The 19,423-nt window shown below is 50.7% G+C and overlaps 2 protein-coding genes across 11 annotated transcripts in view; both read right to left on the bottom strand.

The window, feature by feature from the left end:
• Positions 1-552: 552 nt before the first annotated feature.
• APRT (adenine phosphoribosyltransferase) lies at positions 553-4,310 on the bottom strand. The gene is made up of 5 exons (XM_086758498.1): positions 4,220-4,310; positions 3,916-4,019; positions 2,996-3,129; positions 2,002-2,080; positions 553-1,905 (listed from the first exon to the last, which is right to left on the bottom strand). Exons 1-5 carry the CDS (start codon positions 4,297-4,299, stop codon positions 1,763-1,765), a joined length of 540 nt encoding a protein of 179 aa, XP_086614624.1. The 5' UTR covers positions 4,300-4,310; the 3' UTR covers positions 553-1,762.
• Positions 4,311-6,465: 2,155 nt separating this feature from the next.
• GALNS (galactosamine (N-acetyl)-6-sulfatase) overlaps positions 6,466-19,423 on the bottom strand; it is a 49,368-nt gene continuing 36,410 nt past the window's right edge. Inside the window, exons 13-17 of one of the 10 annotated variants that reach the window (XR_015260069.1) lie at positions 15,861-15,978; positions 12,161-12,948; positions 7,124-9,563; positions 6,840-6,959; positions 6,466-6,558 (exon numbers count right to left, since the gene is read on the bottom strand). Coding sequence is in view for 3 of the 10 variants with exons in the window: in XM_086758494.1 (XP_086614620.1) it covers positions 12,862-12,948; positions 15,861-15,978 (205 nt within the window). In the remaining 7 variants the exon portion in view is untranslated. The other 9 variants (XR_015260070.1, XR_015260071.1, XR_015260068.1 and 6 more) reach the window with 9 other exon arrangements.

Here is a 19,423-nt window from a genome sequence, read left to right as displayed (position 1 = left end):
TCCACAGCACGCAGCTGCTTTCCACGGCTCTTTGGGGGTGGAACTAATTTTTTCCCTTCCCTACCTTGCAGCAGGGACCCTTCTCCTTGTGCCAAGTATGCATGCGAGGCACTGCATCCCTTGGCTCCGCGCAGGGGCTGGCTGCGAAAATGACTGCCCTGGGATAGGTTTCTCCCAGGGGAACAGGGTTTCTCCGCGCAAACTGAGCAGCCACTGAAGTGGCTTTTCAGGAAACGGTGATAAAAATAGATAGCACTAACAGCCTTTACAAGCGTAAGGGCGGGGTGCGCGGCATCCGCCGCGCTGCGGTGTTTTGGTCTATGCTCCCACCAACACTGGGCGCTGCCACTGCACCCCAGTAAGACCAGCCTGGGTGCCCACCTCTCTAGCCAGGCATGGAGAAAAAAATACCTGAAGGCTCAGTCCTGGTAAGCAACTTCCTTCCAAGCATTTGGGGTGGCAAGGGGGAGCTTGCACTACAGCCAGGTTTGGAGGAAGACACTGATGAGGGTAATTAAGGCTTCAGCTACTGCAAGAACAGCTCTGAGACAGTTTAGAAAAAAATAAAAATAAGTCAACATTTATTTTACCAGTGAGTTCAGGCCCTGCTAGGACAGGGACACAGTCCCTAGTGTTTTCAGGCATGTGGAAGCTTTGGCACGCTGGGTTTTAGCTGCTCCTGTGACCAAACTGAACCGTGCTACAGGGAGCACCTCCAAACCCCGCTTCATCCATCGCACAACTCCAGTGAGGCTGCTGGAGCTCGGCTGCCAGCACAACACCTTTTCCTTCTTTCCCACCGCCTTCTCAGATGCCAAACGTACCAACAATGAGCTCCCAAACCGTATCGTCCTCTCAACATCCCAATGCCCCAAGAGGAACGCAGCAGAGGGGAGTCAGAGGGGGAATTCGGGACAAAGAAAAGCCACCAGCGCTGGCTGGAGCTGCACGGGTTGGTAGGTGCCGGCGCTGCTGGACAAAAGGCAAACAGTCCTGAGCGTGCGCATGGCCCCCTTCCTCGCTGCCTGTTGCCCAGATTGCTCCTAGTTTTGTAAAATCCACTGCTAAGAACCACCCTGGACAGAGGGAAGGCAGACGGCTTCCTACAACAGAGACCTTCAGCTTCCTGCGGTCTCAAGGAAAGGAGACCACGAGCCGAGCTGCAAGCCAATACGGCGTTTGAGTTCATGTACACCTCTGTTGTGTCAGCAGCAGGCATGTAATTCTCCTTATCAAGCACTATTTTAACTTAAGAGCAACCTGTTCTGGTAGGAGCGACAGCAGAGAGCGACCAGACCATCCTCTGAGGTCACATACAGACAAATAATCTCGTGCCCGTCTTCTGTTTCTTTGGCAAACTTTTAAAGGGTTCCTAGGAGGGTGACCAGGCACAGCTCAAGGGAAAGGGAATGAATCCTGGGCCCCTAAAGCTATCAGACCTCTCCTACCTCAGCAGCAGTATTTTCACTTTGGTCTCCTAAAAAAGAATTCATCAGTAAAGCTGCATCTTGGTCTGCCTCCCTGAAAACCATCAGGCCGGTCCTTCTTCCCAAAAGGATGAAATCCAAAAAGGATCCTTACACTCAACACGCCTTAATCTGTGGCTTGGAAAATTAACAGAACTTATGGCTGTGTAGCATCTAGCCAGGATCAAAACTGTAGGTTCCCCCCACCCCCCCACCCCCGTGACACCAAGAGTCACCAAACAAAGCCCAAACCAGTGCAGAGCTCAGGGCGTGCGTTCCCTTCTCCCAGCTCCTCCTCAGTCATACTGCAGCAGAGAGTAGAAAGGGATGGACTTGAGCCTCTCCGTCCCGTTCAGGAGTTTTAACTCTATGACCACCAGGCACTCCAGGACTTCAGCCTTCAGCCTCTTCATCAGCTCGCAGGCTGCGCACATGGTACCTGCAGGAGATGGAGGTTGAGGAGAAACACAGTCACTCGAGGAGCAGTGCCGAGGTCAAACCCCATGCATACGTGGGTTCCCCGTCCTTCTCTGACCTCCAGTTGCGAGCAAGTCATCCACAATAACTACTTTTTGTCCCGGTTCCACGGCATCGCTCTGGATTTCAAGTTCAGCCTGCGGGGTGGAAAGAGTAGCTTCATCTTAGTCTCGTCTTTCAGAGAAACACCTCGCAAACGGCTAACACATGGTGGAACACAGACAAGGCTTCAGCGAGATCAACCTTAGCACTCAGCACCTAAACCCCCCCCAAAACCACATACTCCAGCTCCAGGGGAGTGTCACGGAAATATACAGCGGGTTAGGCGATTGCTGGGCCAACCCCAGCGTCGAGATCCCGAACATTCATCAAGTGAGTTATGGTCCCACTGTGAAACCTTATCCCGAAGCAGCTCTCCAGTGGGGAAAATCTCCTGTAATGCACTGGGACCGGAGCGTTCCGCCTCAACAGCACCGCCAAGCCGGATCCAAACCGTCAGAGGCACGTCCTGTGTCGGACGAACTTGTCCCACACAGGGGTTGGCCCAAACGATCCTCATAAATAACGCTGAGGCTTGGCGTTTCTGCTGCCGGTGCCCGGCTGCCGTTAGTTACCAGCGGTAGCGGGTTATTAGGCTTACACCTCTGCTCTTTAATTAGAGAAGGCTGCGGTGTTACGAGGTAAGCGCTCTGTTTCAAAGCCATGCAATAAAGGCGTTTACCTATAGCACTTACTGGAAGAGTGGGACACACACGCCATGTTTATGCCCCTGAATTTAAGCCAAAGAAAGCAATTTAGCACCAAGTCTTATCATCCCCTTCCCAAAAATCACAGCACAGCTCACCCATACAAACGGTGCGTCCGCGGCTCGGGAAGGGAGCTGCCGAGCCGGGGCGCGGTGAAGCTCAGCACCTGTGCCGTGCCATCAGGAATGGCTGCGAAACCCAGCTTGGAGACCCCCCCTGCCCGTTTTATCACCCCATTCCCTCACAGACACCCTCCAACCCTCCATCAACCAGCCTAGAAACCCTCTTCTCCTCCCCGGGCGTTACCTTGCCGTACTCGAGGGCGTAGGAGACCGACTCGGTCGGACCGGGAAGCTTCCCCTTTTTCCTTATCAGCACGAAGCCGATTCCCAGTCTCTGAGCCAGGGGGGGGCCTATGAGGAAACCGCGGGAGTCCAGGCCTGGGGGGAGCAGAGCAGCACAAACGCTCAGAGCCACGCAACTGGGGGTGTCTTTGCATGATACCTCAGGTTTATCCTCCCGTGTTTGGGGCGGGGGTGGTCTCTTAGAAGCAATTTGCTTGCCAGGACGCACTGCTGATGGCTTCGGGGCACCCCACTGATCCCCCCACCAGCCCGTTTCGCCTCCTCTCCTTAGAGATAAGCTCAGCCAAGCCCCGATATCGCTCCAGCCACACAACCAGGGACTTCGCACCGCCGGGGCACAGACTTCACTTATCACGAAGTTTGGCCTAGACTCCTCGAACTTTGGGCTATCGCCCAGCCCCAAGCTCTGCCTTCCTCACCGCTTCCATCCTCAGCCTCGCTCACAGGTGTGTTATCACCGCACAGGCCGTTTCCGTTGGCTCGGAAAGGCCCCCTGAGAAGGAAAACGTGCTGGAACACGGTCCGTGTGCCACGGGGATGGTGTGAGACCTCACAGATGTGCCTGTAAGACTTTACATCAGACTTTCAATCCTCCCTGGCCTTCCCTGACTCTTTTTTTTTTTTTTAACAATGAGAGCAATAAGTTATGAAATTGACACTGAAGTATCATCAGATGGCATCTGCCACATCCCAAACCAGTATTTCGGGAAAGGACAGAAGCGAAGGGTACAACGGGTGCCGGCGTTACCGTACGATGGAGGCCAGCGTTTGGGTGATTACGGTGGCCACAGGATTTGCTGCCCCATTCCCAGAGGCGTCTCCCGACACCCCGGCCTCTGAGATCTTTCAACCAACGCTCACCTGCAATAAAGTCGATTTTGGGGAAAGACACCCTCAAGTGATCTTCCAGAAGATCAATCAGAGTCTGGAAAGCTGCCGGGTCCTTCAGCAAGGGGCTGATATCGCTGCAAAAAAAAAAAAAAAAAAAAAAAGAGGGAGGGCGGTCAGGTACCTCAGCCCAGGGGATGCAGGGCTTCCGCTGCCCGGAGCGGGCCAGGGGAGGATGAAGGGGGGCTGGCGGGCGGGCCCCGGGCCCCACTCCATCCCCGGGCCCCACTCCATCCCCGGGCCCTGCCCCCGCTCCGGCCCCGGCCCCGGCCCGTACCGGAAGAGCACACCCGGCACCGGGAAGTCCGGGAAGGGCCGGATCCGGTCCCGCACCCGCCGCAGCCGTTCCTCGCTCATGGCGGCCCCGCTCTGCGCAGCCGCCGGGCAGCACCGGGATCGGCGGGCGGGGCTCTCGGCGGGGAGAGGCTGCGGCGGGGCGGCCCCGCACCGCCCCCGGGTACGGCCCGCAGGGAGCCGCGGCAGCCCGGCACGGAGCGTCGGTCACCCGGGGCACAGAGCATCGATATCCCGGGGCATGGAGCCCTGGTACCCTGGGGCACGGAGCATCAGTCCCCCCAGTGCGTGGAGCTCTGGTGCTTTGGGGGATGAAGCTCTGGTACCCCAGGGCACGGAGCGTCGGTCACCCGGGTCATGGAGCTCTGGTACCCCAGGGCACAGGGCATCCGTCCCCCTGGGGCACAGAGCATTGGTCCCCCTCAGGGCCCGGAGCCCTGGTACCCCAGAGCCCCGACTTCCCACTGCATGGAGGTCTGGTATTTCGGGGCACAGAGCACCGACCCCTCTGGTGCATGGACCCCCAATCCCCCTGTGCATGGAGCTCTGGCACCCCGGAGTACAGAGACCCAGACCCAGTCTGATACCCCAGTGCACGGAGCCCCAGTCCCCAGGTGCATGGAGCTCTGGTACCCCAGGAGACAGAGCCCCAATCCACTCTGGTGCGCGGTGCCCTGCTACACCGGAGCATGGAGCTCCGGCACCCCAGTGCACAAGGTGCCAGTCCACCCTGCACATGGAGCTCTGGTACCGCACTGCACAGAGCCCCGACCTCCTGGAGCATGGAGCTCTGGCATCCTAGGGCACACGGCACCCATCCTCCTGATGCATGGAGCTCTGGTATCCCGGAGCTCCAACCTCCCAGTGCATGGAGCTCTGTGATACCAGGGCAGACCCCCAGTCCCCGCTCTGAAGAGTGCTCTGGTACCTGCAGCGTGTGGAGCCGTATTTCTTCAGCGCATGGAGCCCTGCGACCCTGCCATGTCCCAGCTAGCTTGGGAAAAGGGGTCCCATGCCCAGTGGTTACACTTCCACCCCTCTTCACCCCTGCCCTGCGCCTCACACAGACAGCAAGCTTGGGAGGACTAAACGATTTCCTGCTTTTCTGTCCCTCATCACCTCTTGTGAACCCCTGGAATGGCATTTGGTGTTTGTTAAAACCATTGGTTTGGATTACACTCCTGGGGGATGATAATGCAGCCGGTGGAGCTCCACTGGCTGCATTATCATCCCCCAGCAGTGTAACAGGTCAGCAGCTATTGGTGTCACTCGTGCGTACGGCAGGTCAGGGCACTCTCACAGCTCCTATCTCCCATCGCCTGATGGGCAAATAGCTGTTTGCCCGTGCAAAATCCATCGCGGGCAGAGGACGTGCTGCGGAACGAGCACAGATCTCCTCTTCCATCAGCAAATACAACTTGGATCTGGTCCCAACGCACTGGGGCACAACCCGCCGCAGAAAAAGCAAAGGCGTGCAACACCCCTGGCTGAGCTCAGTGCTTGCTGCCGATAGCTGCCTTAGGAACGGCGTCGCCTCCATGCCTCTGGGACAGCCGTTAGGGCCTGTCTTGGAGGCGTGTGACGGCGTGCCAGCAGCTGTCCAGGTATTTTGCAGTGATTTGATGCAGACCCCGTGGGCCGGGAACTCAGGGCTGCAACGCTGCTTTCGCCTGCTTTTGCTGGACCAGTGGCTCCCAACAGCCCCATGGGTCCTTCCAGCTCTGAGAAGCAGCTGTCGCACAGGAGGAGCAGCCGACGGGAGGGGAAGCTGGTCTCCTCTCCGGTTCACCCGTGACAGGCTCACACGCGCAGCATGGCTTGCGTGACGCCCGATTCTGCTCGCATCCCGGCGTTCAAAACGTTCTGTGTCGTTGCACAGTTCCTAGTGCTTGGTGCAAACCCTCGAGAATCATTCGCTGAATCCTCCACTGCTCTATTTTCTTCCTAATTCATCTGCAAAAGGCACCTGTGTAACAGATGTCTGCCTGGGGTGCCAACAGAGACAAGCTGAAGGTTTGCTCTCCCTCTCATTAAGCTCTCCGTTGCCAGAGCCAGCCCACACAGGAGGTCAGCGTGCCTCCTTTCACAACGGTTCTCTTACCGACTAAGATTTTCCCTGAAGTCAGATTATCTCTTTGGCACCAGAAAAATCCTCTCTAGCAGCTGTTCCAGCGAAGCAGACACGGCCGAAGCACATACCCTTCCACTGGAACAGGGGCTTCACAACAGCCTCGCTCCCTCGGATGAGCTGGAAGGGTTTCTCTTGTAACCTTACCAACCATGATACCGGATAATGAGCTATTCCAGCAACTCCTCTTCTTCCTGGCAGATGGAAGTGATGGAATTTATCTGCCTGCCCACGGAAACAAGAACAAGCTGGGAAAGGGCTCTTTTGCAGCCTGCCTGCAGCGCAAACACCAGGCACGCCTGCCTTCTGCCTCCCACTGACGGAGGAGCTGGGGGGTTCGCCACACTTTTCTTGTTTGCGACCCTCCTGCACAATCACCACCGTTACCAGCAGAAGACACCACCACATCTTGAGGCTACGCGAGGTTCCCAGCCCCCTCACGCCCACCGACCCCAGGCAAACCAGTGGCTCTCACCAGGCGAGCAGCCAAGGGCTCCCACCGGTCCCCTTCGCGTCCAGCGGCCGGGTGAAGAAGCAGCTGGGGGGAATCTCTCCTCCTCTGATGCAGGATCAGGCCTCTCAGACATCACCAGCTCTGCCAGAAAGAGCACAAAGGTTACACCAAATGGGACTTGCAATGATTCAGCTGCCAGAAGTTACACCGCGTGCAAGCTCAGGTTTATAAAACAACGTTTCTCAGATCCCTGTCAGAACTTCACCCCGTTAATCCCTCATTTCAAAGGACATGATTGCACCTACCAGTACAGACTGGTTTTTAACATCCAAAGTAAATTAGTTTTCCCTGTAATTGTTCAACCTTTCAAACAACAGCGCTGACTCCTACTGCAATTTCCATCTGAAAAGAACTTTCCTAGGACTATTTTCCAAATGTGATGTCAAAGGACTTCGGCTCTGGAATATCACCAGGGAGGCATCTCAACATCTGCTCGCGGCTCGGAGAGGTTGAGGGCTGGTCCGTGCCTGGCAGAGGAACCACCGCCTCCGACCTGGACCCCCCCGAGGGTACTGGGGCAGGGGGACACTGGCTCTGCCTCTCTTTTGGACGCAGAGGTAATCAGGGATTTTAAAGTACTTTTAGAACCTGATACGAGAGATGTTCCTAGCCAGTGAACGTAGAAACCAGGGGTATAAAAGCTTGAGAGCTAACTCTAATTAGCTTAACCAGGCAATTAGAAGGGCTGTGCTGAGTACGGAAGTTTCTGTTCTGTTAAGGATTTTAAAACTTCAGTGTGAAGTGGAACAAAATGCCCAGAATTTCAACACACTCCACAAGGGGAAATGAGAACCAAAATTTCCTTTCAAATCTGCTGGAACGTTTTGTTTCAATTTCAGCTCTAGAAATGCATGCACTTTAAACCCATTTTTTTTTTTAAAAAAAAACCCCAAATTTGAAATATCTTATTTCAACAGCAGAAGAATGCAGTTCCCTAGCCAGCTCCCTGGGTTCAGCGCTGAAGCCTCCATACTAAACAACGAGCGAGCTTTGTCCCCCCTAAAAGAGGCAAAGGCGTCCCGAACCGGCTCTGCCCTTCCACAGCATCCTTGTTTGCATGGAGCCGAGCCCAGCACCTCCTCCCGCTGCAGCAGGATGGATCAGGCCCTTGGAGAAGACACAAAACCTCTCTCTCCTCTGGCTGGGGGGGGGGATTTTGAGTCCGATCCAGAACTAATGGATGTGGCACGCATTCCTCGCTGCCGGCGAACAGGCTGCCAGCCCCCATCCCTTTCAGATGGGAATCGTGCTACCAACCTGCTTATCGCCCAGAAGGGCATGAAGTGACTCCAGGAGGGACAAAGGCACAGAGAGCTGCCGGATTTTCTCTCTCAAGAAGCTGGATGGCAGAGGTTTTTGTTCACTTCTAAGAGACCACAGCCTTTTGGCTAGGGATCCACCTTCATGGAGGGTTTATATAATCTGAACTAGGCTTTGAGTGACAACAAAACTATAAACGGTGGAAGGGGATATAAAGAAAGCAGGCAAAGGGAGTCTTTTCTCAGTGTTTAAAATAGCCAGTTTCCAAAGGAAAAAGGACCCTCAAGTGGGATTTCGGTTCTTAAAAACGAACAGTTTAATCCAAGGGGCACTGCCGTGTTGCTTTCTGATAACACACGGAAAACTCACATCGAATGCTACCAGAAAACAAAAGCAAAAGTCTGTTTTCCACTATTATAACTGCTAAGAGAAATGGAAAACAAGCCACTCTAACTGCAAACCAGTTATTTGGATACTGAACAAGCACTCAAGAGCAACTCTCGGAGAGTAAAAGTGCACGTAATTGTAAAGTTTCCCAGTGCTGAGGACAACAGCAAGGTCCCTGGGGAGAGATTTCTCGTTGAGCTGCGCTGAAGAGGCTGCTGGCAACTCTGCAGACAATGGACTGCCTTCCCCCGCAGAGCCCCAGTTAAACCAGTCTCACCTTCTGAAGGTCTTTCTTCAGCTGTGAAGATGATTTCCCATGGTGACTGCAAAGATGTCCCCACTGGAAAAAAAAAAAAAAAAACATTCTCCAGCCTTCGGGAGATCCTCATCTCATCCGCTTTGCTTTATCCGAAAGCAGGAGGCTTTTGGAAGCTGCCCACCACGTTTGGGAAAGGCTGGATTCGGCAAGTACCGAGAACTGCCAGCTTCCACGGGGCAGCGAGGGTCCCAACTTCAACAGCCTCCTTCTTGGTGATATTAGTTTCAGCCCCTGTAGTAAAAGCCCCTCAGCACTCACCTGAAAACTCAGTCCCCAGACACCGCGTAACATTTATTAGCAAATACGTGGGTATCACCTGCTCCCATTCCGTTCCAAACTTGCTTATTTTCACTTTTAATACCGGTTTTCCTTGGCTTCCCATTTAAAATGCAGAGGCATGTTATCTTTCATCACGGCACTCAATACAGTTTGCAGGGCATTAACCTTGGCTCTAAGTGTTTGGAATTGATCTTCCCGTTTCCAGTTCCAGTGTTCAGGCCCCCAAATTGTTGGTCCACAGAGACTAATTTGCCACTGAAATAATCCATTTGTCGCTGCAGGATTTTAACTCAAGGTTCCATTTTTGCAGCCATAGACTGGAAATGCAGCAGGGCTTTTTCCACGATTATTAGTTACGTCCATTTCAGAAGCTTCTCTGCACGGAGGGTCGGATGATAACGCAGCCTCAGGGGCAGAGCAGGGAGACTTGAGAGGCTCAGCTAATTGGAAATTAAAGGCAAGAAAGAAATTCCTTCGACTCTTAGCCTAAGCTGATATTAAGCTTTTAGTGTTTAGCAGATGTATTTAAATATAAAGAAAGAAACACCACATAGAAGCAGTCTTAGAGAGACATCATCTTTCCTTTAGCCCTACATCTTGCAGCTCGAGAAAGGAAGCCACCAACAAACCGGCTCCACAGCTGCAGGGCCCCGACCGGCCAGTAAATCCCACCAGACCCACTCCTCTGTCGACCAGTACAGCACACACAACCCCAGGCAGGTCCTGCAGGCAGCCCCTGCAAAACCAACACCTGCCCCAGTACGGGCAGTTCGCAAAACTGGGCAGCTACCACACAGACCGACGTCAGATCAGAGGCTCAGGATAATTATGAGGGCAGATGCAGCAATAAATGCCGGCCACTTTGTGATGCAAGAGGTGTATCGGTGTTTTGGAGCTGCCCCACGCTACGGGTGCAGGCTGGCAGCGCTCACCGCTGCAGCCGTGCTGGTGGACGCAGCCTCAGGCCACGTACGCCCCTGGGCCCCACAGCAGCCTCTGAATTGTACTCGGGCAGCTGTGTGGGCTGGGAAATTGATCCACGTTAAAAATAATACAGGGAAAACAAAACAAGATATTTTTAACCCCAGTCAGTCCCATGATCTGCAAGGCGTATCTCCACGACTGTCCCAAAGCAAGGTGGTATTCAGCTGTTTTACAGGTGCGCACAGACAAACCGTACAATGCATTTCTGATAAATTAGTTTATTTTTCTTCATCAGTTCTTCCTCTCACAACTTTTAAATCTGTACATCTTTGGGAAAGACATTGATTTAAAATTCTTCCTAGCTATCCAGCTGTAGAACTTCTATTCTTATTTAAATTTAAAGCAGTAGCTTCTTCACATTAAGTTTTGACCTTTTCTGATAAATGGACATGAAGCAAATAATCAGCAGACATCAAGTGAATTTACTTAGAGCAGCCAGCTTCCTCGTGCAAAGTTTACATCCAGTCTTTATGCACTGAGATTATGTCAATGAGGAATGAGGACTTTGTATGCTGCGTAACCAGACAAACACTGGGTGTGCTGAGAACAGGATGGCTTGTCCAAGCAAGTTATGCTGACAGGGGAAAAGCTGTATCCTCAAAACTGCAAGCTGTGAAAGAGTAAAGGACAGAGCGGCAGCCAGGCAGGCAGGGGACACGGGACAGCAGGCACCCCGTACACTCAGGATGTGCATACTGCAAACGCCAAAAGCTGAGAAACGTGTCCGGGCTAGTGCTCAGACGATGCGCTGCGATGCTGCGATGTCATCTCGCAAAGCGCTGTTACAATTCGCAGCAGACGTTCTCCTAACTATTTGAGAGGCGACAGGGATGTTCAGGGCGTTGCAGTGACAGACTCCCTCCTCTGGCGGTATCCTTATCTGCTGATAATTGTAGAGCGCAGGGCTCTCAACAATTCTGGGTGACAGGAGCACTAAAGCAGAGGCAGACCAGACCCCAAAAATTGGAAGTTAGCAGTTTTGTGCGCTCTCCTGTGCTGACAGATGCACACGACTGCTGCAGGTCCTCCTACAAGTCCTTCTCATGTAACGTCACTGAAGAACAGGCTGATCAAAACAAGAAGTGTTAGGGATGAACTGGAAATGCCTTGATACACTGGAAGGACAACTGGGAACATAAGGCGGCTAAGACATTTGGACTATAAACAAACGCCATTTGCAGATGTGCGGAGGTTCAGAGGCTCTGCCAGCCGGTGAAATGTTGGCTGCGATTTCTGATAGGCGGAACAGGAAGAGCCGACTCAAGTGCTGTTCTTAGTACAATCTTATAGGATTATCCAGCTTCAGGAGTTATACAGCAGAAATTACTGCGGAGGGGATTACAGGTAGCGTAAACCACAGGAACGGAGAGAGTGAGAGCCCTTGGGATTACAGGGAGGGTAAGAACAAGAGGTCGAGAAGCCCACAGCAGGTAGCAGGACAGCAGTTACGCAGAAGCAGAACTCTCAACCCATCTCAAGCCAGCCCCAAGGTTTGCTTGGGAAGGAAGCAGGGCTGTTTACAGGTACAGAGCACCCCGATTTTTCCCAAGGCAGCACAACACCATGCGGAGAGGGCACACTGGAGGGGTGGAAGTGGAGATGGCAGTGGTGCAAAGAGCACGTCTGAGGTTGCTTCTAGCTACTCCCCTGAAGCCCCAGAGTAACCTTCCTCAGTTTTGTTCGAGACATTTATTAGCCACAACGAAGGGCATGAAACAGGCTCAAAAGCAGAAGAGAAATTTGCAGTGTGAAATTGTGCGAAGGATCGGCATTTTACCGTGAATTCTGTTTAAAGGAGTGCTACACCCAGGCTGTGGAAAGTTTGCACAAGGAGAATTCCTCAGAGAGCGTACACTGGAAACAGGGTCAAGAGTTAACATCTGATGTAAACGGGCATTTCTGAGCCTGCAGTTGGCTGGGCCCAGATCAGGAGGCTAGAAGCGTGACTTAAACCATATTTGGACCCAGATTTTTGGAAATGAAGAAAACCCCTTAAATGAAAACCGCAGCGCCCTAAGAATATTCTGCACACTGTCAATAAGGCAATACTTACATGAATACGATCTTCAAATGTCTTTACACTGTTACCTAGGGAATGTTTGCAGCTAGAGATGGAAGGAAGGCAAGGGTGCTCTCCTCCCTGGAGCCAGCCCCTTAGTCGGGAACAGAAGGGAGATGCACAGCAGCGGTCTGGGCCATGCAGCTGCACTCAGTCCTTGCAAGTTTAGGAAGAAAGAAAAAAAAAAAAAAAAGCTGGTGTCCCTAGAGTTCACAATGGAAATAAAAAGTTAAAACAACAAGTTACAGGCAAACAAAACAAGGGCAGTTTGGGCAGGGTTTTCTGGCGGCGGTAAGCTTCCTGAACAGCCCCCCACGGCTGCTGTTGGGGTATCCACATGAGCAATGGCTTGAGAGAGCAGGCTGGGTGGAAGGAGCAAGAGGAAAGGTACATCCACGGTGCTTCTGAGGTGACGGCAGAGCTGCCGTTGTCCAGAGAGCTTTTACAGTTGAAACAGCCTTCACTGAAAAGTTACCATTTACGGAAACAACTAAACCAAGAGAAGAGTACAGGCTAAACCCTGAGCACTTGCAGTATAAACACTGGCCCTTTTGGAAGAGCAAGTGATGATATCATACATACATCACACCCTTCCTGTGTAAACAGGAGTGCCAACATGAGAAGACATGCTTTGTAAACTGTGTGTCCGGTTGGTAATAGCTTTTCCGTGAAGCTCCTGAAGGCTGCGGAGAAGATCAATGAGGCCAAAAGCACTTCTTAGGATCAGACTTGGGCGGTTTCAGGCACTTCCCTAGTTTCTCACAGCCTGGGGGAGACCAATTCTGTTAAAAACAAACAAAAAATATACAGAAAAATTATTCATACCAAGTATCAGACCAAAACTATTTGTCTCCCTTGTTTCCATGCTTCTTGAACCATCTTTCTCCAGCATGTGTACAACAGAGAAACGACGTCAACGAGGAAACCCACTGCAAACCTCCGCTTCCAAAAGGATTAATGGAAGAAGGAATTTGGATGGAAACTTTTTCAATTTCATGGAGCTTTGTCCTTTTAAATTTGGGACAGCGGTAATGTGAATGACAGGTTACAATTTCTGTTCTGCCTTCAGAAATCTTTTGCGTTCATTCTCTGTTTCTCCCTCTCTCAAGGTCTATCCATCCATGGGAGATTCCTGCTGTCACCTATTAAAGGTCAGCTCAGCTCTGACCTATTGCCTTTCAGTTTATTTGGTTCTATCCTTCAAGTCATTTAAGTTTTCTCGGAATTAAATTCCTGTAGAGCAAAAGAAAAGCTTAACCCCAGAAAAAATGCCAGAGCACGTTTCTATTCCATACAGCTGACAACAGATGGCAGTGAGACACCAGGCATCTCTGCAGGAGCAGCCCACGGAGGGGAGCTTTGGCTGAAGGCACCTCACTGCACCAAGGGCTCCAGCCGGTTTAAGAACAATCAACGCTGTTTCCTAAATCCATTTCTCAATTTTAAAACACACAACCAGTGCTGGAAATTTCAGATCCTTGACCACTCTTGTAGAGGTAACAGAGATCCAAAGAAACACATGAAATGTTTGCTCTTCTGAAAAAAAAAAAACCAAACAAATCGTTATCTGCTTCAGTCTCACAGTCCAAGTCGGCTTTCCCGGATCCGTGCTGTAAGTGCCGAGAGCCCCGAGGACACCATGTGTGCTGTAAGTCAAACACGCAGTCAAGCCAGCACGGCTTCACCGCATGGAGCCATTTCTCCTACGCTTCCACACAAGGAAAACACAGCAGAACCGGCTCGGCGGGAGCTTCATCTACACTGCCGGTGGGATACACCACAGATGGGCCAGCGAACACTTCCCCTGCTCAGGAGGGCTGAGGCTGCTGCGCTCACATCAATGCCAAGACTGCAGTAGCTACAAAACGATCTATCTGCTTTGCTTATGGATAAGTAAAGACAATTCTCCTCTGTCCCAGAAAGGACATTAAATGCCCATATCAAATAAACAGGTGACAGAATACAGAAGACAGTGTTGGGCATAGTATTAGTAGGTGATATTTATCTTCCAGTATCCTCCAAAGACAGATTTAGGGCCAAATCAACCCCAGCAATGCTATCACTCCAAAAAGATTTGGTTATCTTTATCTCTATTCTCAAAACACAACAATTTGGTGCCTGTTGATTTTAGTTTTATGACCATGTAAGCCTGTTAGGAGTTTACACAGCACAGGAAACTCAGCATGCATAAAGTTTCCTGCTGAGATTTGAACATTTCTCCTGGGATTACAATACCCACCAGCCGACCGGGGATGGCTTTCTGCTTCAGAGGGCCTGAATGATCTGGTTTGAGCTGGGCCAAGCACCGGGGCAGTCATCAGCTGCCTCTGCTTATAGACTAGGCAGGCGTAACGGGGCTTGGCCAAGCCCTGGACATTGCCGTAGCCAAGGCAGAAGCGGCAGCCCACGGTCTGCAAAACTTCTACCCAGCTGAGACAGAACAAGGCATGCTCAGGGAGAAGAACCGACTCTCAGCAGCCCCCAAGGAGAGAGGGCTGGGGCACGGGACAAAGTACGGGACCTCCAGTCCAGCCCTTTTTCCATTATGCAACCCAAAGGCACTGTTTGTTGACAAACAGGAATACCAGATGTTTGCACAGCACCTAAACACTCTGCACCAGGGTAGCGGCAGAGCAGCGGAGTATGTCTACAACGTACAAACCAGTTTTGGAGCTGGAATTAGCACAGAAGAAATGCCTTTCCAGTGAAGGTCTCTGGCAGCAGCCAGGCACTGGGGAGAGTGCCTGGACCCAAAAGGTCCCAGAGGAGCACAGAACAGTGTTTATTAAGGGAAAAGTTGAATAATGAAAGAAAACAACACAGAAACAATGGTCCTTCAAATCTTTTTCCTACTTACCATCCAAAAATAAAAAGATGTGACAAAGCTAAAAAAGATCTTTCCCTTCTTACTAAGGAGCCACAGCTCCGCATTTTGTACTTTTCTGTCTGCCTGGAGACAGATCCTAAGCAGCAGATACTGACTGTTTGTTTCAGAAGATTATTTCAGCATCAGAAAGATTTTGCCTGTTACTATTTTGCGTCGGTCTACAGGCACATCTCCTTAGACTACACAAACTCTTATCATCTGACAACTCTACCTCCCACAAACGAGCCACTTTCCCAGGTTCTCAACAAACCAAGCAGCATTGGACAGGAAAGCCAAACTGTATGTTTCCAGTTTGCAATTTGAAACAGAAAACAGAACTGAAAATGTTTGTCGGGTTTCAAGCCATAAACACTTTGGAAAACTCAGGCATGCGTGGAATTGGAGGAGACTGAGCAAGACCAAAGATACTCACACACGTCACTGAAAAAAAGCCACTGTCCCAGTCCCACCACTCAAAACACAGAGGACTTTTGAGGTTTGCAGAAGGGGATTAGAAAGGAGAAGAAAGATCTACAGCTGTAGATAATGCCGTATCTCTACAGAAGGAAGGAAGGCACCGAGTTTATCACAGCATGCTGGCAGGCTTTCCAGACCTAACTCCACTTGCTTTGTATGAGTCTTCCTATGCAGCTTGATTCCACAGGTAACAAACAGCTCTCTCCTCCGTGGAACAGCCAGACAGCCCTTAAACAAGCAAGTGTGCATCTCTTCTCCATCCCTTCCCAGCATTAGGTGACATTTTTAAGCCTTTACAAAATATATTTTAAGCCAAGGACTCCCAAATGTATTTATGCTTTAACCACTCACCATGACGGCCTTGTCGCACACGTTGAGCTGTGGCTCTCCTGGCACCATGGTCGCTTTGTGCTGCTGGACAATGAGAGAGATTCGCTCCATCGCCCTTTGGTACTCATCGCTGGCAAAACTAGAACATGAAAAAATACAGACATTAGTACTGGGGCTTCATACACAGCACCATTACAGTGTCCACATCACTAAGCTAGGTCAGAAGACTTCTCCTGGGCCCTAGCAAAGGAGAAGAGTTCATAAACATGCAGTTGACACTAATCGCCCACAGGTCCGTAGGGGAACAAAGCATCTGGCCTGACAGAGCTCAGTCTGGCTGGGCCTGGACGCTGCAGGTCTGAGATGCTCTGCTTAGGGCAGCAAGGACGGCAGATGGCTTGCCCTCCCCAGTCAAGAAGCACATGGCTCCTGGCAGATCATCTCAGCATGGGGCTTCAGCTTTGAAAACTACTAGTCCCAGAGGCCCAGAAAGTGTCATTTCACATTCAGGCAGGTACGCTGCAAGCTCGCGTTGATTCCCAAGGGGGAAAGGTGGCACGTACAAAGAAGACGTTTCTGGGGTTGTCCTCAAGCTGTGTCTTCAACACTTATCAAGGGAGACTTCCCAGACACAGGACAAACACCTTCCCAGACACGTTCGTACATAAACAAGTCAGCCGAAGCGATCCTTTCAGTGTGTCACCCAAGAGGTCACCCAGCTCTCTCTGCATTCATCCTCCACAACTTCAAGTGCTTTACCATACCACGTGCATCATGCAGAGGCTTTTATTGCAGGGAAACGAAGGTAATGTCAATATTTTGTTTTTCAAGAGTGTTCTCAAGCTAAGGGTTTCAAATACAACCGTTGGCTAGTAAAACTTCACAATCACCAAGTAAGATGAAATAATATTATGCAAACAGGAAGATGGAGAAGAAGAATAGAAGCGACTTGTCCAAGACAAGAATACCTCCTCCATTTCGCAACATCCACCCTGGGGTTCTGCCCCATCTACATTCTTCCGTTACAGCTTTATTATTCCAAGCTGGGACCCATCTGTCATGCTCCAAGCCCTCATACAGGGTTATAAATTACCAGATTTTTATCCACTCGATTACTCCAGCAGGTACTTGTTTAAGTGGCTCAGGGTGTACTTCACTAATACTTCAAGTATTTCCAAAATGGAGGATTGCTACCCAATGATCTCATTTTGTCCATCAAGTTAAGAGTCACTTAAAAAACAGAGAGCGGCAAATTGCTTCTGAAGATAAAAGAAACAATGCAGCTTGGTCCTGACCTCGGGCTCCCTTTGCTTACAGTCCAAGCTGGCTACCAGCCCCATACTCCAGCTAATTTCCTTCTCTGAAAAACAATCACATTTTGAAGCCCAGTAACGTGCCAGCAGTTTCCAGTAAACCCTATAAATATCCCATCTCGGCAACCATCCAGAGAGAAGCTGATCGTGGGGATGGGCCTGAGCTTTGCTGATAGAGAACCGGAAGGGAATTGGAAATGACAAGCTCGAGCAAACTAATCTGTTGATCTCACACCCAGCTCGCTGCGTCCTGGTAGAGAGGCTATCTGTACGGACCGCCTGCCATCTGTATGGACCACCCTGAAATTCAGGCTAGTCTTGCAAAGCTCCTGAATTTGCTTGCTCCTCTCCGCACGCGTCCCACCTCAGCTGTCACAGCGGCCAGCTGCTTTACTCCTGCACTGCCCCAAAGACTCAGCAGAAGTTTGGGAGCTGCCCAGGACCATCTCTGACTCACACCCTGAGGAGGACACTCCAGGCAGCAATCACTTGGCTCAGCCAGTGCTGGATCCCGTGGCACAGTGGCCTTTCGGATTGGTCAGATTTTATCTGGAAGCCCTCTGGTCGCATTTCAAGAGCGGGATTGCCAACTCAGCTGCACGCTTGAAAAAAACGAAAACAGATTTTTACAAGAGGCAGAGAGGGTTTAAAGCTAACCTGTGCTGACGTTAACACGGGAGAGCCTGCACACAGAGAGAAAAGGCGTCGGAGACAAATACACCGAGGGAGCCTGCCTAAGACCGCGGGCGAGTAGCAGGGAGGTACACAGCACGCTGGGCACCTCAGCTGGAGACTGAATGAAATGAGGGAGCCAGAAACATTTTAAAGCCTGCATCCTCCAGTGATTAGACAGAGATGAAATGCAGTTTAGGGAGACACGCGTATTTCAGTGTTTTAGATTTCTCATGCACCTATTGTGCCAGGATTTGAAAGCTCTTCCAAACTCAAGCTAAGCACACTTTATTAAGATACTCATATTAAGGATTAACATGAATTAATCCATATTTTAATCAACTGTTATAGTCTAACAGATACTCTAGATATCAAATCATTTAATGCCTCCTACTGCTGCTCTTGTAACTACCTAATGTGTTTATTTCTGTCACATCCTTGTGTCATCTCTCCAGCATTTAAGATCTTCTTTTGGAAGTGGACCCATAAGATAAAAATGTTGCTGCTAACTAATTAAGCTCCACAGCATCTTTGCAAATATTTAAGTGCTAAAGAGATAGCCCAATTTCATCCATCGAAACGGCTTTTCAGATGTAGGATTCCAAATTAGCTATAATCTGGACAGGCCAGTGGAAAACACAGCTGTGGTCTGGATGAAAGACAAACAATATGTTGTCATGACTGCTGCTTTTTGCTCCAAATATGCCAGCCCTACTGCAGTGAAAATTTTTTTTTTTGCTGTAATCTTAACTACTGCATTTATCCGAAGCATTGTTGCTCATTAGCAACCTCAGACACGTGAATGCTGCAGTATAACAAAGTAGGCTCGAGCCGTTTAAATCATCTTCTTGCTTTAATTCCCATGTTCAGGACACTCCGGGCTTTTTCAGCTAGCTCAGCAGTGACAGGAAATCTTGGCCTAACCTCAGCTCCTGGTGTTTCTGAACTGCTCTCCCCTGCAGCTTCTACACTTTTAGATTATTTCAGCATTTAGCATAGGCTGAATGATTTCCCCAAAGCACGACAGAAACTGCTTGGCACGTATAAAAGACTTACACTTTTCACATAAGCACAAAGCTGGCTAAAGCTAAAGAACATGTAGAGATGATGCTCCGAGTCATACCACTAACCTCTAAACCTTGTCTCAGCAGGGCTTAACATGCTCTTAAGCTGGCTAAACCTGTTGACACCAGCTTAAAACATATGCGATTGCAGCTGTCTTCCTTGTGTTGAAGAACATGGCAGTGACGGACCCCAAGTGCTGTAAGGTGTCATTCAATACTGGGAGATCGTCGTCAGATGCCTCAGTTGCAGACAGGAACTATCTTCCTCATGCAGACCTGTATCTGGCATTCACGTGAAACTGGAGTCACCCACTGAGACAAAGCGGTGCCGGCGCTGGGGGTTGGTTTTCCTCTCTTGGCCCCATGGAGATGCCCACTCCTCATTCCGATGAGCTCAGGTTTTGCTCAGACAGACCAGTTTAGCTCCACAACGCACACCAAGATCCAGTATCCAAGCAGCAATCTGTGAAGTATTTACTGATTACATATGGGGCGGGGGTTAAAACTTCCTCCAGCCCTACGCGAGAGTGCATTT

This window comes from Chlamydotis macqueenii, chromosome 13 (assembly GCF_036417535.1).
Source record: "Chlamydotis macqueenii isolate bChlMac1 chromosome 13, bChlMac1.mat, whole genome shotgun sequence".
Taxonomy (NCBI): Eukaryota; Metazoa; Chordata; class Aves; order Otidiformes; family Otididae; genus Chlamydotis; species Chlamydotis macqueenii.
The sequence above is the reverse complement of the archived record's forward strand: the minus strand, read 5'-3'. Positions and strand labels throughout refer to the sequence as shown.

What these genes read in the sequence shown, in the direction of transcription:
- APRT (XM_086758498.1), bottom strand. Translation starts at nt 4,299, where the DNA reads ATGAGCGAGGAACGGCTGCGGCGGGTGCGGGACCGGATCCGGCCCTTC. An exon ending in GTGCCGGGTGTGCTCTTCCG is followed by an intron (nt 4,020 to 4,219) that starts GTACGGGCCGGG and finishes TTTTTTTTGCAG; the next exon opens with CGATATCAGCCCCTTGCTGA. An exon ending in TGACTTGCTCGCAACTGGAG is followed by an intron (nt 1,906 to 2,001) that starts GTCAGAGAAGGA and finishes CATCTCCTGCAG; the next exon opens with GTACCATGTGCGCAGCCTGC.